The following is a 25,350-nucleotide window of genomic DNA, read 5'->3' as shown; positions in this document are numbered from 1 at the left end:
CATTCTGTATCCAGCGATTGAAAAAGACACATCGAGGATTCAACTAATAATTTATCCCAGTACCTCGATAAGGAAGTTATTGCAATTACCCTGTCAGGGCGGATAAATTATTAAAAAGAAGACGTTTGAAGTTCATAGACTAAAGAAGAGTTGCAGAGTTTCAAGGAGGTTTCATTCTATAGGACCAGCGCATAGGAGTTTTACCTTAACGGTAGTTGAATGTTACAGACGATAGCAAATATAGGCTGAGCATCGGAAAGCTGAGACAGAGACCCAGAGTTTGGTAATCTACTGAGATAGTAGGAGAGTTCCAGCTTATAGACGGTTCAGCGTTATTGGCAAAGTACAGCCAAGGAGATATACCTATATGGTAGTTGAATGCTACATGTGATAGCATATAGGCGCTGAGCATCCAGGAGTCAGGGCAAACATAGAGTTCCAACTTCAATTGAGAGGACAGAGGCCGAGCATCTATGCGATAGGACTTGTATGTTGTTGATTTAAACACATTGTCTGACGGGAACTTCAACAAAAAGACCAGTCAATTATAGAGTCTCCAGTCTATAGGAGTTTGAGCTTAATACTATTAACTGAAGATTGTTAGTTTTAAACATTAAGTGATTAGCTATCTAGCTCATAATTGAAATCGTCTACGAATCATTGGTACACGAATCATTTAGGCAAGGTAGCCAGAGGAAAATTTTTGTACGAGATATTTGGTCTCGCCAGCTAAACGTTTTAAACGATCAAAGTTTGCGTCATTGTTCTCAGTACATCTTTTCATCAACAAGTGTACAAATAATTTCTGCCCAAGCAGATAAGCTATCGCTTACGACATTTAATACAACGTATACCATACAACTCTCTATATGAAAGCGAATCCTTTGGAGCAGTAGCAGACGACTTAGAAATGGAGTTCAGAAGATGACACAACACCTTTACTAAAACAAGGAGGCCGCGATGGTTGGTTGGTTAAGGTATCTGACTTGGAATCACTCGCCGATGTGTGTCCGAACCTTGCTTAATTGGGAAGTAGAATTCTTCATGTGAGGAAGTAATCTAACTGCCTTACGGAAGGTCGGCGGTTCTACCAAGCTGTCCGTCTATCCCTGAGGTTCTCGAGGTCTTCCTTTACCATCAAAAGCTGGAAAATTCGTCATTTGACCTAAACTTTGTAAAACAAACATCAAATAATATAGGAAGAAAATATATAAACGTATCATGTTTGAAGCACGTTAGTAATCCTTTCAATTAATTTTAAAAACCCCGATTAGGTATAAACTGCAAGCTAACTGTAACCTTTTCATTGAGATTATAAGGACTATATTCCAAATTTACAATTTTACAAGTTTATTTCATTTTCACCCAGGTTTTAGACCCATGTGGCATAAACAATATTGGCACATATAGTGACAAATCTTCAAATAATATTATCATAATGTCCACCTAATTTCAAGTCATTAACAATAAAGGTAAGCTTATTGTACCATGCAATTGAAATTGTACATGAATGTATAAAATAAAATATGTATTATTTAAATAAATGATTGATCTTTATTTTCTATCTTTAACTGTTCATTTTCTTTTGTAATGTTATTTTTAGACGTTATAAATTTGATCCGAAAATTCGAAATAGTAAGATCCGATCTATAGAGCTTAAAAGAAATTGTGTATAATGTACAAATCGATTGCAATTATAACAAAGTCCACACATTGTCACTTTTTGTCCGAAAGCGAAATAACAAAATGCGACCCGTGGATTTAGACATTTTATCCCTCCTAATAGTAAAGAAAAACAAAATAGTAAAGAAAAACAACAGAATAATGCTATACATAAAAACTTGTATGCATAATATGCAGTTACTATTAGTATAACTGTATTATGTACTTAAATACATAATATAAGTTTAAATGTAAGTCTAACTATTTAGCATGTAAAAGAAGTTAAGTTTATACACGCAAAAGTACATATTACAGTTTTTTGAGAGTTTATTAATTTATTCCATAAGACTATTACATCATGCTATAACAAGCATACATACAGATATATAATTACACACACTTTGATGTGGAGAAGGTCTGACAAATAATTTTTACGACCTTTTCATTTAACATTAATGATTTAAATTATGTTACAATGTTTCTGTTAATTACATCAAACTATATATAATAAAAATAAGGCAGACACATTCTTATGAAAAGAAAAGAATGTCAGCAGATTTAAGGAATTATACATCTTTAAAGTCTGCATTTCTTGATGGAACATCTTTCATTAAACAACTTGATGTACAAAATATACCTTATATACTGATTTATCTATAGACATTATTTGTTGAAACAGTAAAAGCTTTTTCAACGTACTTACTTAATTTTTTTATTACACTTTGATTTTCTGTATTCATTTAATCAATGAATTTATGCATATCTGGTCGCCTGTAAGGATAATTCAGTATGCATTGTTTCCTTAAATCATTCTATAGAACACATTCTAAAACAAAGTGAAACTCTTTTAACTTGTTACATATGTTACACTTCCTTTTATTTAGAGGCGTACTAACAGGTCTTGTCCATCGACCAGTTTCAATCTATGTGATGATAAACGTAAGCGTCACAAGTATACATATATATCAAATTGTCATGTACATTTATCTACGGCGTAAGCTGATAGAAGTGTTTGGGTTCGAAGGATTAAAAAAAGGATTCAAGGTTGAATAGTATGTATAGGTTCCATATAATCATCGGCAGGTTGTGCACTTCCAGCTGCCGCTGTGTCAGCCATTATATGATACTCATTCGGAATCGCAGAAGGTCTAAATTCCTGGCTTGGCTCAGTAGTTTTCATAAAGCTCAACTGCTCGTAGTCTTTTTGTCTCCGAAGCAAACTCATGTAGTCATTCTGTGTATTCTAAAATGAAATAACAAGTTGCATTAAATGCAAAGAAGATCAAATATCTCTAACTAAAACTTAACAAAACAAAATATCCGCTGAAAAAATATAAAAAAGAATTCCATTATACAAAAAAGGAGAATAAACAAGAGCTGTCACTATTAGTGACAAATGCCCCCGAAGCGTGCCTAAGAATGCTAAGGTGTCTGCGCAAAAGATCACACATCATTTCGTGGCCTTGAACTTGACCAGAGAGACCCAATTCATAAGCGCGACACACCATTCATATGGTTATCATCCCTGGATAAATGGCAGAGTTATGGATCAGACAAGAAACACATTTGACTTCTTAGTGTGACCTTGACCTTAGACAAGGGATCTGGGTCTTGCGCATGACATGTCATCTCAATATAGGGAACATTTTAGACTAGCCACTAGACTGATAATAACTATATTTCTATATTTTTCCCTTTTTTGACGAATTCAATTTCAAAGAGACAAAAGCCAGTCTATTTTAGAGATTTTCACACAGGACTGATGTTGAGACTAGCTCCTAGACTATGATATATCTTTTTACTTTTTTATGATTGAATGTAGTGAACTGAGCCAGTCTATATCCTACGTCCAATATCATAGTCTAGTACAATCCGAAAATTCACAAACCTCTTTTTAGGTTTGTTATCAATCAATGTCAAGAACTGACCACAGCCTAACTGATAGAGATCAGTGATTTACTGCCATATGTTTATGCAATTCATTGAGACCATCTGGTAGCTTGGGTTTACAACTGCAGGGGTCAGCTGAGTTGAAATTTTACCAGAAAAGAATTTTCATTTCTCTGTATTGGTACTTGCAGTTAGATTTGAAAATCTGAAAGATACACATTCCTATGGCTTGTCATAAAATGGCATAAGGAATTAAACTGTAATTGAATAATAAAGGAGTAGAACAGATGTGTTTTCCCCCCGAACTGGTAGCGGAAAAAGTTAGCTTTTGCGATATTTGTGTTAAAACCTTGAACGTTTATAGACAGAATGAATGAGGGCTGAATAATGCATATTGAAGTGTTGTATTTGAAGGACAGTGAAACACAAGTACAAGCATATAAATCTGCAATCTTGCTCTGAGAATATTCGGACAGAACGCTTTCGTTTCTTGTTATCCTGTATTCTGTTAGTTAGAAGGTCTATGGCTTTTCTGAAAGGATTTTTTAGCTTTAAAAATGTATATGTAAATACATGAAAGCATATTTTTTACATCAAAATTGGTATTTCTGTAGAAGATAGAAACGTCTCAAAGTTAGAAATACATTTAAGGTGGAATGCGCCTAATTTGAAGTTGTTGGGTTCCGTTTCGAAATTTTGTTTAATATAAAATTCAGCATATTCCTCATAGAATGCGTATTTTACTTTTTTGATATTTCTGTAACTTTTTCCTCTACAAACCTGTAAACACGACTATTGACGTCCATTTTTGATGAACCATTATTTCACGTCCGTCAGACTGTTTTCTTAAATCGTTCTGTTCAGTCAACAAGTATTGATTTGCTTGTTTCTCATCATATTTTCATTTTAAAATGTCTTTGAAATGGTGTATAATTTGTGGTGATCATTTTAACGTTGAAGTCGATATTTACGTTAAAGTGACGTCAGAGCGACAAATATGACGTTTAGTTTTGAATAAAAAGTTTGCGTTAATCTTGCCTTATGTAAAACCGAAACGATAGAATTTGAGAAAAAACTAACATGATCATGAAAACTTTATTTTTTGTCGATTGAAGGAATAAAATTATGGGGTCACCGAATTCATTTTCGCGTAAAATTACGTTACGCTACCCCTACCCCCCAAATCACAAGATAGCGCAATTGAGTATTTTTTCATGTATCTCCTCCTTTTAGGATAAACTCTACTATTTTGTTTTTCCTAGTAAAATTAAATCAAAATAGTCTTTAAAACTCTGTTACATTAGCGAAATAATTTCTGTGTAGAACTCAGATTTTAATGTTTAGATTATATTTGACACCCCGGTACCCTTTGAGCTGAATTACATTACTATACTCGTATCCCAGATAAAAAAAAAATGCGTAATTCAATGGATTTTCTGATTCTCGTGATCAAAACAAACTCATCTTTAACCTATTTAAGTAGAATTTAATCAAAAGAGGCCTTTACAACTATTGATGATTTCATTCAACGTTACAAGTGAAATTATTTATCTCGCAAGTTAATAATAATGCATGGAAACTCATGTATCGATGCACATTACATTGTTAACATTTACAAAAATAAATTAAAAAAAAACAAACTCGCCAGAATGTAGTGAAAATCCTTTAATTGAATTATTTCAGCCTTTTAATTTTAACAAGTACCAGTATATAATTCCATCACATGCAGCTAATACAACTGAGGCAAACAAATACATAACTATCTTATTAGTTAATATAGGTGCATTCTTAATGAAGCAGATTCGAACAACAACCAGTCTTCAGAAAATAATACTGGGGTTTCAGAAAATAATACTGGGGTAAACAGAACCTGGCCAGTACGAAAAAAGTAAAACGTACTAGGTGAAAATGAGAAATATTCATTTTGACATAACTCGGAAAAAAGTGCTAATACAACTTTTTAATATTTAGAAAGCCTTTATGTAATTATAACATCATGTTCGAGTAAACATTATTTTATCTAACTTTATTACAAATTTTACGTTTTGGAAATATTTCGATTGTTTGGAGAGTAGTCGGACACCCCGATTTTGAATAAAGTGATCCTCCTAAATAGCCGCGGGAAAACAGCTATTGAAAAAATAAGCTTTATCATATAGAAAGTATGTTTAAAGCGACTTTCAAAAATAGCATGGTCAGTATTTTAAGCAAAGTTGTCGTATTGGCGTATGTTATACATTCTGCATTCAAACCATTTCTCAATGAAGTCGCCAATTTTACAGTTATAAGAAGGACCTCTTTTGAAAGGAAAGCTCTCTTTTTCACGTTCCATGATTCGTTTCACGCCTGTAGTGAACAACTGATGAATGAGAATGTAAAATACTAAGATCTGAAAAGAGATATATCAGAAAAACAGCCAAACTAAGCTATGTTGTTATCTGGGGGTAGGGGTAGCGTAACGTAATTTTACGCGAAAATGAATTCGGTGACCCCATAATTTTTTTCCTTCAATCGACAGAAAATAAAGTTTTCATGATCATGTTAGTTTTTTGTCAAAGTCTATCGTTTGGGTTTTACATGAGACAAGATTAACGCAAACTTTTTATTCAAAACTAAACGTCATATTTGTCGCTCTGACGTCACTTTAACGTAAATATCGACTTCAACGTTAAAATGATCACCAAAAATTATACACCATTTCAAAGACATTTTAAAATGAAAATATGATGAGTAACAAGCAAATCGATACTTGTTGACTGAACAGAACGATTTAAGAAAACAGTCTGACGGACGTAAAATAATGGTTCATCAAAAATGGACGTTAATAGTCGTGTTTGAAGGTTTGTAAAGAAAAAGTTACAGAAATATCAAAAAAATAAAATACGCATTCTATGAGGAATATGCTGAATTTTATATTAAACAAAATTTCGAAACGGAACCCAACAACTTCAAATTAGGCGCATTCCACCTTAAGCTTATAATTCTTGTATGCTTCTTATTTGTGCAAATTTCACATGTAGCATACTATATTCTTCAGTTAACTCCAGTTAGGTATCTACTACTTTACAAAGAAAACCCCATACTTGTATACTCTTTTGTAAAGATTAGCAGAGCCAAATGTTATAAAATAAAATTAATTGATTTGTGAAAAATATAATGTTAAATAGAGACATGTGGTTTCAAAATATTTTTGTATTGGAAAGGTAACAATTAGTTACATACTCCTATAAGGTACATGCATTTGTTCAATTAATCGCCAGTGTAGAGAAGACTGGAGATGGTTGAAAATATTATGTATACTATAAAGTAATATTATTTGAAATTTTAAGCGCTGGTTATCTTATCTATTATTAGACCACTTTATTTGCTATCTAGCTGATAATAGTATAGTTTTATTCATGGAAGGCTTGTCCAATTTACCAAATACTTCATTTTAACGTCAAAAATGTTTTATACTCTAAATACCAGTAAGCATTTGATATTTCGCATAAAATATATATTAGGAAGTTGACATTATAACTCCGCCCTTTCAATTGAAAAATGCTACATGCCAAATGCAAAATATTTAATGCCAAATGCTAAATCTTAAACATTGAGTCATAATTGTCAAATGCGATGGCAAAACAATACTATGTATTAAAGGACGGTGCACCATGCTAATTTCCAAAAGCTAAATGACAAATAATTTAATAAAAAATAACATTTAGCATTAAATAATATGAATTTAGCATAAAGTTATTGGCATTTAGCATTAAAATTGAAATTCGGCAATTAGCCTGGCGCACAGGCCCTTCATACAAAGCTGAATACTAACATGCATTGTCCGATGTTGGCATGACACTACACATGCTTCAAATCAGACTCACAAGACATGATGCAGATCTTTATTTCATAAAATCAAAAGACAGTTAGAATTATCTTTCAGCATTATAGACATTAGATATTTGAAATTTTCGCATTTATAATGAGAGCAAGAATATTTTATTTAGCTATTAGCATTGGATATTTGGCAATAAGAATGGTGCATCAGCCTTCCATATATGCATCGCCCTTCAATAGTTTTGTTATTTATCAATTTTTGTCAAGAAAATAAAACGTCTTTTTTGTTTGGTGCTTGGTCACTGAATAGAAATCATTTTTTGCTGACACTTGTGTTTCTTTTAATTTTGGTACAGCTTTCTCATAATTTTGTCTATATCTACTGGCTTTCCAATGGGACAAGAAGTCTCGGTTTTATTAACACCTTTGAAAAGTTTTATATGGTAGCAATCATAATCTTCTTTTTTGCCACATATTATACCAAGCAGTTTCTTTCGTTTGAATACACTTGAACTCAACATATCTTTTAAAATGTGCTTTTGACAATGACATGCTGTACGAAACTTTTAAAATCCATTCTTCGGTTTCAGAATTTTAATGATTAGAATAATCCTTTCACTGAATAGAAATCATTTTTTGCTGACACTTATGTTTCTTTTAATTTTGGTACAGCTTTCTCATAATTTTGTCTATATCTACTGGCTAATATATATGCTATAACTGTCTAATGATTTGTTGGTTTGTCACTATGTAATATTTATTATGCATTGATCTGTCATTTGTTTTATCGCTATATTGCCATGTCATGTACACTTGTGCCAAATAAAACTTACTTACTTACTTACTTTAAAATAAACATGTTATTATTTAAGAAATAATATATTTCATCCAGTGATTTGTCGTTGAATAAATCATTGTTTGGAGTTCAGATGCGAAGGAATTATATCACGAGGGCGTAGCCCGAGTGATATAATAATACGCATCTGAACGAAAAACAATGATTTATTCAAGAGCAAATCACTAAATGAGATATATTATTTCGATTCTAACACGTTACCAAGGACTTTAAAGTACATCCTTGACGGCATTTATTAAATATTTGCCCGTTTTCAATTGGTTTCTTTTCCAACGCGCCGCTATATGCCGTTTAACGCTATGACGTAATATTGTGACGTCAGAACAGTGAATTATCGTATAATAATTCACTGGTTACAGTCTTCTTTGTTTAATAGGAAAAGAAATCGGATCGTGTTAGAATAATAAATATAGTTGCAAGATGACCCATCAAGATTTCAAAAGTAGCAGAATGGTTTATTCTAGATGAGAATGGTTCTTCAGTTATCTCCATCAAAACTCAGTTAGGAAAACAGATTTATGATCAGCAGCGTAACACTTGACCACTAGCATGATGTACCAAATTATCCACGGGTAATCTAATAGCCGTAGGTGCCAATCATCTCTCTGAGAGCATTTCGGATTGTACTAGACTGATAATTTCAACATCAGTCCTGTGTGAAAATCTCTAAAATAGACTGGCTTTTGTCTCTATTAAATTGAATTCGTCAAAAAAAGGGAAAAATATAGAAATATAGTTATTATCAGTCTAGTGGCTATAGACTGGCTCAGTTCAGTACACTCAATCATAAAAATGTAAAAAGATATATCATAGTCTAGGAGCTAGTCTAGGAACATTTATGCCAAGTAATTTTAAAATTCCTTCATCAATGGCAGAGTTATGGACCGGACAAAAACAGACCATGTTAACCTTCAACTTTTGTGTGACCTTGACCTTAGAGCTAGGGGCCTGGATTTTACGCATGACAGGTCGTCTTATTATGGGGAACAATTATGCCAATTAATTTTAAAATCCTTTGATGAATGGCAGAGTTATGGACCGGACACGAAACAGACCATGTTAACCTTGGACTTCTAAGTGTGACATTGACCTTGGAGTTAGGGGTCTAGGTCTTGCACATGACAAATTGTCTCATTATGGTTAACATTTATGCCAAGTTATTTCAAAATCCCTTTATAGGTGGCAGAGTTATGGACCGGGCACGAAACAAACACTGTTAACCTTTGACCTCTAAGTGTGACTTTGACCTTGGAGCTAGGGGTGTGGGTCTTGCGCATGACACGTCGTCTAATTATGTTGAACATTTATACCAAGTTATTTCAAAATCCATTTATGGATGGTAGAGTTGCAGCCCGGACAAGAATTTACACGGCCACACACACGGACACATGGACGGTGCGATTTTAAAATGCCCACCTTCCACATTTGGGGACGTTAAAACAAACTCACATCATGGTTCTCTTTGTTACTCGGTGTTGGATCTTCCACGTCATCAAACCTGATCAAGTCGTACGTCGAGTCTGGTCTCTGTGACTCTGTGGCAGGTGTTGTAACAAATGAAATGTCAAAACCAGTTTCATACGGATTTGTCGACTGGTTACCTTGATTGTTATTCTTCTTGCTTGACCTGTATAACGATATGAATATACGCATAGGTTTATGTTGAATAAATAAAAAAAGCGCATCAAAATTCATCACAGAAACAATTATGGCAAAACTTACTAAGTAATAGTTACAGTATGTGTGAGAGTGTGTTACGAGGATATATCAGAGCTAGGGGTACATCGAGGGTATTTTTCTCTGCACATATCGTCGAGGCCGGTAGGCCGAGACAGATATGTGCAGAGAAAAATACCGAGATGTACCCCTAGCTCCGATATATCCTCGTAACACACGAGCATTACATATTATAACTGTTTTATCGCATAGTTTTATCATTAAAATTTATGTATTATTTTCATTTAAATTTGTTTATTATTATTTTTACTCTTGTGATTCCCTTTCTGCTCCTCGCTGACTGAAACACTAAAACTTCTGTTTTAGAAAATGTGTTCCCCAGATAAAAGTATCCAACAGATTTCTGCATTAATTGGTTTTAAATCTTTGCATTTCATTGGCCAAACATATTGTAAAACTTGTTGTTTTGTTTCTAAAAAAAAATCAAAGAAAAAGAAACATTTGAGAAATCTCAGAATTTCATACATTTCATGTATTTCTGAATTTGGCGATAACTATCGAGTTTTTAAAATATTCTAGTTTATTTATTTTTTTATTTTATAAATGTAGGTGTTTGTGATAATTCTTTCTCTGTGAACTGTAATTTGGAGCTAAAATCATCTTTTCTTTGAAAAGGAAAAAATTATACTCCCTCGATAGGACCTCGATAGAGAAAAAGTGTTGCGATATATATCGGAACAGTTTTACTGTGCTGATATATATCACAACAGTTTTTTTCTATTGAAACTCTATAGAGATTTCTGTGTTGATATATATCGTAACAGTTTTGTAAAATATCAGCACAGATTTTGTAGTATTAATGTGTGTTACTATGTTTAACATACTGCAAAGATCAAAGGAAAACTGCGATAACACTATGCACATAACACTTCACAAAGTCAGAAATAAAAGCAATAAATACGTTTCATTTATACTAGCTAAATATATGTTACAAGTAATATATCAGAGAAATATTTCTTAATATTTCATACGATATCATTTTTACCTAAATACATAATAATCTCAAATAGTCAGGTCGTCTTCACGTTAAAGGTGCCCCCGAAGTCCTCCAATATGAAGGCCGGCATGTTGATGTTCGGTTACTTTAGCTCTCTCCAAAGACATCTTTTATGCAAAAGGTCAAGGTATTAATTTCTGATTTTAAGACAAGATAAAACTAATGTTGGAAGACTTTGTGATATAGATATAGCACTTATGTTAAATTATTATAATCTATACCGTTTTCATCATCATTTCCTGCTTGTTCTTTTCCATCATCATCAAAATAACAAAAATGATAATTTACTTTATTTCATATGAAAAAGCAGTCAATAGAACTGTTATTTCTCGTCCACATTTCATATAAATCTTGTCTTTTTATTCGGGTCGTACACATTTAGAAATCTATTTGAATTTGATATTGATTATAACATCGTTATGTTATAACTATAATTCCATTGATGTCATTTTCTCTGAATGTGTAAACAGTAAAATTTTAATTGATACTGCATAACTCTAAAGGTAATAATGCAGTAATTCGGTCAAAAATGTGCTTCCGTGGTGTAGTCGAAAGAAGTCCCTAATAAATCGGGGGTCAACTGGGCATTATTTCACTCGTGGAATGAATTTTACATAAAACGGGACACTTTTCATGCTAGTATTCGCATGTGTTCGAGTTGTTTACTTGAAAACGAAAGTAGGGTATTTATTCTGCGGACCGCTTTCTGAAATGCGGAAATATGAGGGTACCTGACTTCAGTTGACTTGCATTTCACTGCATACTATTCAACACCCCTTTTTCTTTTCGTTTTCTTGAAGCAAATGTATGGATATCTTGTGGAAAATAGGTCTATGGCGGAGTGAAAATCTAGAAACTGTAACAAAATTGTTCTGAAGTAGCTGAATTTTATATGAAATAAAGAACAATTTCTTTTATTGGTATATAACCTATAAAAAACCCAGTCACACATACGGCGCGGATAGCTACGTCTAGCCACGGACAGAAACGTAGTAATCCGTATCGATCCGTACCTGAGCCGTACCTCAAAGTAGTAATCCGTATCAATCCGTACCAACACTTAGTCAAAACGTATTTATGACTTATCACAAACTTGCGAGTTCTCCAACTTTTGAACATGCATAAAAGTTCGAGCGACCCATAGCCATTTAAGCGTGACTTTAGTCCAACTTGGTTGAAACTTATTCATCTGTAGTTAAACGTACTAAAACGTAGTTATCCGTACTGAAACGTACCTTGCCGAAGCTGAACGTATTTATCCGAGACTGTCCGTACTTAAGCGTAGTTCAACGTAGTTCACCGCAGGGGTATAATTCTGTCAAAATTCAAATAAGAGTTATGGGAATTGTGTATCCTGGTGTAGACTTAGAGTTTCAAGTCAAAAGCTTTAATAGTAACAGAGATATTTGACTTCATCAAACATTTTAACAAAAATTTCTAAGTTAAAAAGGGGCATAATTCTGTCAAATTTCAAATCAGAGTTATAGGGATGGATTCTCCTGATGTAGACTTTGATACTAAATAACTATTTCAAGTTCCAAGTCAATAGCTTTGATAGTAACAGAGATATTTGACTTTATCAAAAACTTTAACAAACAATTCCTAGTTAAAAAGGGGCATAATTCTGTCAAAATTCAAATCAGAGTTATGGGGATTGTTTCTCCTGGTGTAGACTTTGATAATAAATAACCATTTTAAGTTTCAAGTCAATAACTTTGATAGAAATAGAGATATTTGACTTTATTAAAAAAAAATTTAACCAACGGCGACGCCGACGCCGACACAGGGGCGAGTGCAATAGCTCTACTTTTTCTTCGAAAAGTCGAGCTAAAAACTGTTGAAAAACGGCGTTAAACCCACAACAAACAATATCCATGGGGAGAACCCCTGACCACCTAAATGAGGGGAGTATAGCCACCAGTAAAACACCAGAGGCCACCATGTCATACCTGTAATTAAAAAAAGATCCAGGGACCCCCTGACCCCCTAACATGGGCAAAGGCATCCCTCAAATACCTACCCGCTCTCAGCGCTTGTTATGCGCCTCGGTTCTAGACAGGTGCCCCCCACCCCCCACCCAGTCAAAAATTTCTGGATCCGTGCTTGACAAGTATGTAAAATGGGTTGAGCCTCTAAGCGCCGGCAAATAAAACCAATTCAACTGCACAATATCAAAGTCTATATAATCAAGTCAGTATTTCGACAGATATGTTTATAAACATACACAATTTGCCATAAAACGACCTCCAGATAGAGTCGCTATTCATAACACTGGGAAACCCCAGGAAAAACCTAGCGCCCTTTGTCTTAAAAACCTGCTCCAATCCGACCTTTTAACCTTAAATTGTCGCTGAAAAAGCATGAAAATGCTGACTATGAACAGAGATGCCGGTCAAAATAGGGTCAATTTTATATAGAATTCTATATAAAATACCTGTGGTTTTGCGTGCTAAAGTGTGGCGCGTGGCCGTTAACTGTTACCTATTGTAATAATGGGTTGCATACACACAATAGAATTTGAATAGCCGCGGAGCAGGGCTTTAAAAGGGAACCGGTATTTCTGGTTCCTTCTGTGTTATAATTCTCTATGTAGCTGGATACCAATATTATTGGCACCCTTCTAAATTCTATTTTCCAAGTTGTAACTTCTAAATGCTTACGAGACAAGTTTCCTATTATAACTTCTAAATGATGTTATTGTAACAGTATTTGATAACCTTCCCATGATGCTTTGTATGTCGTACGTAATACATGTATACTGCGCATTGCGATGTTGAGTCAGTTTAGTGTATGCGAGCGGCTTGAGTAAATCTAAAATTTTCATATATACGATGTTTGTTGTTAATCATATAATGCGAAGATTAACTCTTTAAACAGTTATATATGTTTGAAATAGATTATACAAACGAAAAATACATTCTGCATGAAAAGAGACTTGATGAAATACTTGTGAAGTTTATTATGAAATTTACATTTAATGATTATCAAATTAGGACCTACGGCGTAGAAAACTTAAAACTTCAGCATTAACAATTTAAACATAACAAATATGTGAAATCCCTTTTAGATGCAGGAATTTTTGTGATAAAATGTTATGTTTTACAATATTGATTCTCTTTTCCATACAAAAAAATATGGGACATAGAAATTAGAAACTGGGATAAAGAATATTAGTTCATTAAATTACCATTGTATATGTAAACGTGCAAGAATAAGTTATTTGCATGAATGGACTTTTTACTTAAATGCCATTCCATACACTGGGATAAGAAAATGGGATTTGCGTATATGAACACTAAAAATATTTAGATGCAAAATTCAATTTAGCCACATGGAAGTTAGAAGTTGTCATCTAGGTGCATGGACTTTGCATTTATTAATTTGAAATATGTAAGTTTGTATCATGGCGGATAATACCCTCCATAGAAAAACAGCTCTGACCTTCAATTTAATATGTAGCATGAATGAATTTTTTAATTATTTTATCAACCACAGCTCGCAAGCATGAGGTATCAAGTTATAGTACGATCTGCCAAAGTTCAGAGTCTAATTTTTTTTATTTTTTTTTTTTTGGCATTGAAACCACAATAAAGGTAAAAGTGTGAATTTTAATTTCATATGATTGTTTACAGTATATATTTGCCTTATCAGTTTCAAACTTTAAAAAAGAACAGTTGTCATTTTTTAAGATAAAATAAGATTAAAATGTTTTTTTTTGACAAATATGGAAATTGTAGATAGTTTAGTCTGGCTGTAACTGCTCGAATTATTAGTAACGTTGGACCATTTTTCAGTTCCAGACTATGTTCGGATGTTCAAGACTATGTTCTGATGTATTATCATTGTATCAAAATAATAATAATAATATTTCTTTAATAGTAAGTTTTCGCAGTGTGTTACTTTGTCTTACGTTACAGACTAATTTTAGATTTCCGTACGAGTTACGATTTCCAGATAATGTCTCTGATGTTTTCCAGTCTATGTTCTGATGTTTTCCAGACTATGTTCAGATGTTTTTCAGACTATGTTCTGAAGTTCATGAATATTTGCTTATGTTACAGACTACTTTGTTTTCCAGACTTATGTTCTGATGTTCCAGACTATGTTTTGATGTATTATAATTGTAACAAAATAATAATAATATTTCTTTAATAGTAAGATTTCACAGTGTGTTACATTGCCTTACGTTACAGGCTAATTTTAGATTTCCGTACGAATTTCGATGTTCCAGACTATTTCTCTGATGTTTTTCCAGTCTATGTTCTGATGTTTTCCAGACTATGTTTTGAAGTTCATGAATATTTGCTTCTGTTACAGACTACTTTGTTGTCCAGACTTATGTTCTGATGTTCCAGTTCCATACTTTGTTCTGATGTTACAGATTATGTTCTGATATTCCAGGCTTTGTTTCTGTTGTTCCAGTCTATGTTCTGATGTTCAAGACTATGTTCTGACGTTTGATATAAACATTAAATAGTAATATTAAAATTCACAGTGTTTTAATATTATTATGTTCTTCTTACAGATGTTTTCCAGACTATGTTCTGAAGTTCATGAATATTTGCTTATGTTAAAGACTACTTTATTTTTCAGACTTATGTTCTGATGTTCCAGACTTATGTTCTGATGTTCCAGACTATGTTCTGATTATCCAGACTTCGTTCTGATGCCACGATGCCCTCGGCCCCATGTCTATGGGTTCTGCAGGGGATCACATCACTCTGGCCAATGCTCCTTCACCTGCAAAGAACAGGCCTTTTCCGTAAACCCTCAACAATCTGTCAACACCACAACCTCACCCAACACCAATCGTAATCCATAACTGTAGCATAATTGGCAAACCTACGACTTCCATACAAGTAAATGTTCTGTCAAGATACTTAAGGGGATAACCGGGTCACGACTACTTAATACAAGGTTTCACCGGAGGTTTTCATCTTGGTTACACTGGTCCTCATCGCCCTTCTTCATTCTCAAACCTCTATTCTTGTTCTGAATAACGGATATTGTCAAACAAACACTACAAACAGAGTTATGCGCTAATCGCATAAAAGGTCCCTTTACAGACTGACATTTTTCTAACCTTCATGTCAGTCCCATTGGGTTAGTTCCAAAGAAAACTGCCGCTGAATTTCGCTTGATTCATCATTTAAGTCATCCAAAAGGTGACTCCATTAATGACCACATAGACTCAAACTTGGCAACTGTCAGATATGCTTCCTTCGACAACGCAGTCACAGCGCTTTACAACTTGGCCCAGGTAGCTATTTCAAAAACCGATATAAGGAATGCCTTCAGGTTACCTCCGATACATCCCAGTGATCATGACCTGTTAGGTATCACATTCCAAGGACAATACTACTCTGATACATGTCTTCTTATGGGTCCTCCAGTCCATGTGCCATTTTAAGGCTTTCAGCACATCTCTACATTGGATTGTTTCGTAATGTGGTATGGTCACCACAGCTGGTATCTTTCCACATAATATTCAAAGAGCTTTTCCCAATAGTGTTAGCTCTAGAAATATGGGGTCCCATTTTGAGTACCAAATGCATTATCCAATTATTCAGTCGTTTACACTATCAACAAACAGTCCTGCAAAGACTCGTTAACTATGAAGTTAGTACGGCGCTTAGTCTTAGCATGCATGCAACATAACGTTTCAAATGTCACATTTTCATATGATAACTCTCTGTGCCCAATGCGGGCCTTGCAGAAATATGTAAACACAATCTCAACTCGGAAGGGTCCTTTATTCCGATTTAGCTGCGGCCGTCCAGTTACTTCATCTTTCATCCGACGCATTCTAAAACTATGTGTAGAAGACTGCCGGCTTGATCCCACTATGCATACAACACACTCATTCTGTATTGGAAGGGCAACTTTGGCCCATGGCATGCAATTCTCAAATACACAAATTCAACGGTTAGGCCGTTGGTCGTCACAGGCTTACACAAAATACATACGTCCAAATCTCACAAGCGATCCTGTATAATAGCCATATAGTAACGTGTGTTTTCAGAGGTCACATTCTGTCTTGACGGATAGAACCAGCAGCCATTTCCAGGGGTATTTCAAGGCTTACCACTAATTTAAGTTTCTGTCTTCCTTGACTGTCTGAGGTAGCAAGGCGTTACATATATTTAATGTGTTCGTTTTGAGTGTGTCATGGCTGTAACAGTGAGGGAATTAAGCACGGCTAGATCTATATGACAATATAAATATGTCGAGTCTCGTTATGTACCGGGGGAGTTATACATGTCTCGTTATGTACCGCGGGAGTTCTTGAATTTTCATTGCTCGACTGACTGAAGCAACGAGCCAGGGTTTTTCTTATTGCTTGACTGACTGAGGCAGCAAGCTTAATGTTTTAGTTTAGTTTTTGTTGTTGTTTTATATATTGCTCGACTGACTGAGGCGGCGAGCTAGAATATATTCAAAATATCAATTTTAAGCAGCAAGTTTAGATGTTATATTTGTGTCTTTTTTACTCGACTCGCTGAGGCGGCGAACTTTATAGTCTTTTATTATTGCTCGACGAGCTCAAGCGTATGAGACATAAGCTGTGTATCAATTTATAAACAGAGACAGTCAGTAGCTACGGTTTTACTTTTAATACTGAACATGGTTTATGTTAAACTTTACTTGACTAGTGTCTTTCATTTGAACGAAGGGGTTACTACCTTTGTGTTTATATAAACTTTTTGCCATTGTTTTGCATAATATTTATAGACATACCACACACCTACATCATACCTGTTATGGATATTGAAAATGACACTCAAGCGTCTGTTCCTGTGTCTCTGGGCGGCATCGCAGGTAACCAGTTCCCTGGTCCTGTGTGGTGGTTTTCTTCGCCCAGATAAATGAAAATATATATTTGTTAAGGTATTGTTCGGCAAAATAAATATTGCCCTTTTTCAGTCCACACTTAGTTCACTCTTATATTTTCCCATACATAACCCTCAGGGTCAGTGCTTCGTTGTGAACAGATGCACATAAATGTATTTTATAGGTAGATAAAATTATTTATGTCATTGTTGTACATTTGGGTGAATGGGTCCCATTCTGAATTATGTTAACAGATGCACATAATGTATCTTTACAGTAGGCAATTTAACGATATTAATTTATATTGTTTACAATTTACTGTGACCTTCGCCATATATTTGTGAACTTTAACCTCTGAAGCATTTTAGTGAAATTAAGAAAATTGTTTTACGAGAAATCAGAAATATTTGATAAAAATTCCGTATATATATATTATATGTATAATATATATAAAACAACGAAAGGAAACATTTCAAAGTTTGCGGTATGCATACGTTCCCACAACAAACACTTTCCGTAGGCAACTTTGGGGAAAATTTAAGAAATAATATATCTCATCCAGTGATTTGTCGTTGAATAAATCACTGCTTGGAGTTCAGATGCGAAGGAATTATATCACGAGGGCGTAGCCCGAGTGATATAATAATACGCATCTGAACGACAAGCAGTGATTTATTCAAGAGCAAATCACTAAATGAGATATATTATTTCGATTCTAACACGTTATAAAGGATTTTAAAGTACATCCTTGATGACATGCATTAAATATTTGCCCGTTTTCAATCGGTTTCTTTTCCAGCGCGCCGCTATGCCCCTTGACGCCGTGACGTAATAAATGTGACGTCAGAACAGTGATTTGTTGTATGATAATTCATTGCTTTCTTCCTTCTTTGTTTAAAAGGAAAATGAATCGGATCGTGTTAGAATATTGGTTTTTGTTTAGGGTGAAGTGATATATGTAAACAGGTGTCGTAACCTCTGAAATGCTTCGCCTTCAGGATCATGAGATTCACTGGAAATTAGTATGCATCAGTTTAATATAGCTTCGTCTGAGGAAACGCATTTGGACAGTTGACATGAAAATTTTGGCTTTCTTGACCTTGACTTTGAAGGGGTTGAACACTAAACATGTGGTATGTCATAAAACAGTTAGGTCGTAACCCCTTTTAATAAAACGTTTTATAATTGTACCAAATACAGTTGGAAAAATACCATGACCCAAGATCTTACGAAGTTTGTAACCCACATCCCATTGAAAAACGGGTTTTGAAATACCTTCTCGCGGAAGTGTCGTTAAATTACTACTGAATGTAGTAATCCAAATCAGAATTACGATAGTAAAATTTAGCAAAATATTCACGCAATTTGTAATAACAGTAGCGTTGCTGAAGATGTTTACTTGTAATATATTGATGATGTTCATTTAAATCATTGACATGACTACACGCTCTGTCAAACCGAATTAATTGAGAAATATATACCCCATAAAATGTAGCCTGAGGTACATCCCCCATCCAGATGGGGGACATTTACAATACAAAAATTAGTCATCCCTCTTGTCATAGATTTTGTTATGTATAATATTGTCATAAATAGAGAGATGTAAATCTGAAAATGAAGCATCAGTATCCGAATAGTTAGTTTTAATTAATTGAAGCTCCCTAGGATGAATAGTATCCCCCAATTGACATAAAAACAAAAACAAAACCGGATTATCCATATTAAGAATGTCATCCAGAAAGCATTACAAATATCATATGGCAGCGTGTGTGACACTGATATTGTCAACCCGAGGGCAGAATGTCACCCGAGGCGACAGCCGATGGAATATTTCATTGATATTGTCAACCCGAGGGCAGAATGTCACCCGAGGCGACAGCCGAGTGGTGACATTCTGTTTCGAGGGTTGACAACATCAATGTCACACACGCTGCCATATGATTTTATTTTATTATACCGAACAAAATTTAGTACATACAATGTTTTTAATTCATTATAAATTCAACAGTTTCATCTTTAGGCATACAGACATTAAATAGAAAAATGGCGCGAAAAAAAATGCATAATGGCGGATACAAATAGTCCTCAGTTTTTTTTTTGCTCTGTAGAGCTATTTTCCTTATTTTCTTTGCAATTGTTTTGCTAAAATCACATGACAGATCTATGCTTGACATGTAGATAGCATTTTCATAATGAAATAACAATATGACAAAATTTTTCATGGAAACTTAGATCATACACCACCAGTGTTATTTGGGGTCTCATTTTTAGCTGATTTTGCAGTTTGTGTGTTTGACTGAAATTATTTTTCTTGCATCAAACATGACCCCTACTTTTCTTTTGATTTTTATTTAGCATTGACAAAACTCTTCAAGAAAATGTAGGTTACAGACATTTAAAATGGGCCCTGATGCGTGCTGCAGCCATTGGAAATAGGTCAATTTTATATAGAATAAAGAACAAGAACTATTTAGTGTGTTATAACCTTTAGCGCGGTAATCGCCTATGTACTCATTGAAAAGTGACGTCACTACTATATGTGTACAAGAGAGGGAATTATTTGGCTAAAAAATTGAAGCAGTTAATAGCTCTTTTATGACATTCAAAATATCAGCGCTGTCACATGACCTGACAGTCACTTTCGCTTGGTCACGTGTCAAAGAGTGGGCCGGTGGTCTAGTGGTAACACACTTGACTGCCAATCCAGAGGTCCGGGGTTCGAATCCCGGTCCAATAAATGGAAATTTCTGAGATGCTCTTGAGTGTCTCCCACCTGACTAAGAGGCCTGTACTGGTTCTTCCCAGGAAAGACGGCTTCGCGTGTATCGGTGCTATACACCGGGCACGTTAAAGAACCAGACTGTCTATTCGCAAAGAGCTAGGCTAAGTTAGCCGGACAGGCCTGCATCTCTCTCTGTTCTGTCTGTTCTGGGGGCTTTATCTCACTCTGTCCCTCTGGTCAGATCGCTCTGTGTCTGTACTAGTAGAGGATGAATTTCGCGCCCTGTGTGGCTGCGTTTGCTATATGTAAAGCGCCTTTGAACGTGTGTATCATGAAAAGGGCGCTATATAAATCTGGTATAATAATAATAATAATAATAATAATAATAATAATAATAACAATAAAAGAGGTTAAAAATATTTTTGATAGTCAAAATATCTCTTTCTCGGGTAATGGGATTTTATCATTATAGACAAAAGAGAGGTATAATAAGATGTATTATTACTGAAGTCGTGCTGGAAATTTACAACCTAAATCCGACCATGTGTGGTGTTTTCTACTTGCCTGAAATTGCAGCTAGATTACAGGGAGTAGGGTAAATTAAATGGCAGGCAATACTTAGTGCATTATCTAAAGAACTATAATCATGTGCACAATAAATCGAGAGAACCTAGGTATCACATCTGCTACATTTATAGCTGTCATAGATGACAGTGTATTGCTTTTGACACTCCAAATATTTCCAAATTCTCAGAAAATGAAGAAAACTGTGGCTGCGACAGGCATCAGGATTACATGATCATAAAAATTTTGTATGGTATACTTCACAATTTTGGAAGGAAACATTTGTTAAGGAATATATATTTAGTGCAAAAGATATGTGAATAGTGAATATTTGTTTAAGAATTGATAGTAGCTATTGCGAAACATGCAGGTTTTTTTTGGTAACAAGAAAATAAAACTCATGAAAACATGGTACCGCTACATAAAAGGGATTTATATAAATTTCCAAATATCAAAACTGAGGGAGAATTGGTTTCTAACATGTTCTGTCTCTGCCGTAAACAATGAAACAATCACAACTGATAAATTAAGCTAGTGAAGATTTTTATCATGCAAAGTCTTAGACGAAAATAGATGGTTTGGGACATGTGAGAATATAAGTTTTTTGACCTCTATAGCCGTATATTTTTGGAGACAGCACCCTCATGGGCGGGGGATGTTTGTACTTCATTAAGGTCTTTGTCTCCAAGCAATAACATTGATTTTTTGTCATGAGCAAAACCCACCTGACTATAAAACGGCATGGATAAAACACAAACCTTTTTAAGATGACAATGACGAGAACTACTATGACAAGAATCAGGAGAGCAAATCCGACAGAAGCACCTGCTATAGCTGCTACCGGAAGCCCCGCTGCCTTTTCAGTTGTTGTTGTTGCCGACACGTTGATTGAAGACGAAGTTGTATACTTTGTAGAAGTTGTTGATGCTTTTGCCGATGTCGCACCTGTAATTGTTGAGGCTGCTGTTGCCGTTGACGACGACGGCGCTAATGGTGTTGTTATTGTTGACAATGGTGACGTTGTTGCCGATGTCGTCCTCGCCGTTTTTGTAGATGTGGTAAGTGTAGTTTGCAGCTCAACTGAAACAACAGTATACAGCTTTTAAATAAAATAATAGATACATGTGTCCTGATAAACACTCATTGCTTTCCTTGACAAATTGTTACAGAATTGTGATTCTTTAAGATTAGCTTTTTCTTTGAAAGTTCACACAAGTAATTGACTAACAAGTCGTTATTACAGTTGTTCTCAACTATACATTTCCTATAAATTTGTACTTGGAAATTTGAACACATTGATTATGTTAAGCGACAAAATCCCTTACATTTCTTTCATGAATCATAGTTTGACATGTATGTATTTTACTGCGCGAGTTCAAGTTTTCCTCGCAACACTGCTATCTAACACAAATCATTTCTACAAAATTACTTTTAAAAACATCTTTATTCATGAAATAGTTCAGATCTTTGATAAAGAAAGTACATGGCTTTGGACGTGAAGTGTAATAGATAGACATTTCTTCAGTGTTCCTTAATTTCAATCCATTACTTAGTAAACATTTCGTGTAATTGAATACCGCTTGAAGCATGGTAAGAAACAACATGAATGCTGTCTCGTGACAAGAAACAATTTAGCATAATAGTAAAGTAAAATAACTATTGGAAATCTTATAGCTATAATCTATTAGTTTAAATGTAATTTACAAAATGATTACCATTTTCACATGTTTTGCCATCACTGAGCAGGTTGACACTATCTTCACAGCTACATTTATACCCAGCGGGTTTAGGCAGACAAAATGTGCTACATGGACCACGCCCGTTGTTTTCAAAACAATTGGCAGATTCTGTAACAAACATAAGTGAATCATATATGTATACTTAACACTTTATTAATATGAATAAACCTAATTACTGTTTCTCTTACATATTGGAGGAAATCAATGTGTGAAAAATGGTATCTTTCAAAACAGTAATAAGGAACACTTAATTTCAAAATATATGACTTCATCAAATGGTCAGCCGTTCCAGAGTGTCCATGTAGTCAGTATTCATTAATGATTTAAACTGGGATGTTATACTGGTGTTACATTCTAAGGTGCTACATTTGCCTGTTTTACTACAAAAGTACAAATTGTTAAATCAGAGAGTCAATGTTGTATAAAAATACAAGTAAAAATACAAGACATGCCTGATGGTTGTACTGCAGAACTGTACAATGATAGTGAATCCAGTCTTCCTAATTCAGGCCTATAACCAACTTTTGATTTCATGCTAAGATTTGTCTTGTGCAGTTTGGTAACATATCTAAATGGAAACACAAACTTAATCTATTTATAACCTAGACATATTTGCTGCAAAACCTTTAAGCAAATTTCGTATTAGACAGTCATTATTTAACTGTATAGTTTTCCAATTCAGGATATGAACTGAAATTCTTTTTCTTTGGTTGAGAAGATTCTTTAACAGCATAGACGACACTGTGCTAACACTACGATAACATTATGATAACACTATAATAACATTAATAAAGTACGATAACATTAATAAAGTATGATAACACTAATAAAGTATGATAACACTATGATAACACTAATAAAGTATGATACAACTATAATAACAAGAGCTGTCGGATGACAGCGCGCTCGACTATTCGAAGAATTGATTGAAGAATGGGGTCAAAATATTACCACAGATATTCAGACAAAAGAAAAAAATAGATTAGACAAACAATGTTCCTGTATTTGTGGATTTCGATAAGTCTTGCACTAAATGGCAATGTGTGAACCAATTTCAAAGTCCAAAAATGGCCATAATTCAGCCAAAATAGTTGTCAGAGTTATGTACTCTTGCCTACAGATGGCAATCGTGATGATAAACAAGTGTTCAACGTTTAAAAGCAATATGTCAAATAGTTTTGAAAAAATGTGGACTTGTATGAAAACAGAACAAATTTCCAAGTCCAAAAGGGGCTATAATTCAGCCAAAATAGATCACAGAGTTATGTACTCTTTGCTACAGATAGAGACTATTATACTGAACAAGTGATAAAAGTTTCAAAGCCATATGTCAAACACTTTACACAAAATATGAACTGGTATGAAAAACTTAACCAAGATTTCTAAGCCAAAGGGGCCATAATTCAGCCAAAATCCTTGATGGAGTTACGTACTCTTGCCTATAACTGGACATGGTGATGGTAAACAAGTGTTGAAAGTTTCTTTCAAAGCTTTATCTCAACAGATAACATCAGAGAAACAAAATACTATTTAGAAAATACTGAGTCTTTAGAAAGTCGAAAGAGAAACTATGGCACGCTGGCAGTTTAAAAATAACATTTTCTTTGGATTTTAGCGTAAAGTAACGTTTATATATTTCAAACTGTTAATAGGGCAATCCTTATAACTGAGTGCAATTAAATATATCCAGAAACCATGTGTAAATGAATCATTGAATCAAAAGAAAAACCCAACATCACCAAGCAGTGTACTTAAAGAACACAACACACTATGATACGGCGCCGCAGCAGCAAGCGAATTCGCTGCGAAAACCACGCTATTTTATTTTCTTTCTTTATTATTTTACACGCACCTGTATTTATTCATAAGACAAGCATCAACCCCCAAAATTTCAGCATTCCAGCAATAAGTGAAATTCACGTTTTACTATTTATCAAGTTGTTGTTGTACAATTTTGGATGGATAGCGATTTATTATAGACAGACACTATATAGGTGATTATTCATATAAAACGGAAAAGTTCAATATATGTTCTTCTGGAAAAATGTGATAAGTTCCATGGACCTCTTTCCCCCCCCCCCCCGCACCCTCTTAACACACACTAGAATTTTCAAAGTTAATGGTGAAAACTTTTATTGCTGCACTCTCACAGTTGAACAAACAGTACAAAAATCGTATTATAACGTACTGCGTACATCAGGTAACATTCATTACAAGACCTTTTACAACAGACAGGAAATCCCTTGGAAAAGATCCCTATCTTTTGAAACACGAACTTTTTGAGACCAAATGGCAAACATCCACATCGATAATGGCAATACATGATTTATATTATATTTTTAATAACCCTTTAGTTGGCGAGTCTTTGGCAGGGGGCTTAAACTTAGACAAGGCCAATAATGATTTTTTCATCCTTGTTCATCCGTACCCCCACTATGCTCGTTTTCATATCATGGGAAAATTTGTAAAATAATATTGGATTTCTAATTTTCGAAGTGATGATTACATTCTTATGGGATTCAGATTCTCGTTT

General features: G+C 34.4%; 1 protein-coding gene across 1 annotated transcript; it reads right to left on the bottom strand.

The window, feature by feature from the left end:
• Positions 1 to 2,560: 2,560 nt before the first annotated feature.
• On the bottom strand, positions 2,561 to 10,226 carry LOC128546015 (uncharacterized). Its single transcript, XM_053546635.1, has 2 exons — positions 9,677 to 10,226; positions 2,561 to 2,905 (listed from the first exon to the last, which is right to left on the bottom strand). The coding sequence occupies exons 1-2, from the start codon at positions 9,920 to 9,922 to the stop codon at positions 2,702 to 2,704; spliced, it is 450 nt and encodes a 149-aa protein (XP_053402610.1). The 5' UTR covers positions 9,923 to 10,226; the 3' UTR covers positions 2,561 to 2,701.
• Positions 10,227 to 25,350: the final 15,124 nt, after the last annotated feature.

This window comes from Mercenaria mercenaria, chromosome 6, assembly GCF_021730395.1.
Source record: "Mercenaria mercenaria strain notata chromosome 6, MADL_Memer_1, whole genome shotgun sequence".
Taxonomy (NCBI): Eukaryota; Metazoa; Mollusca; class Bivalvia; order Venerida; family Veneridae; genus Mercenaria; species Mercenaria mercenaria.
The sequence above is the reverse complement of the archived record's forward strand: the minus strand, read 5'-3'. Positions and strand labels throughout refer to the sequence as shown.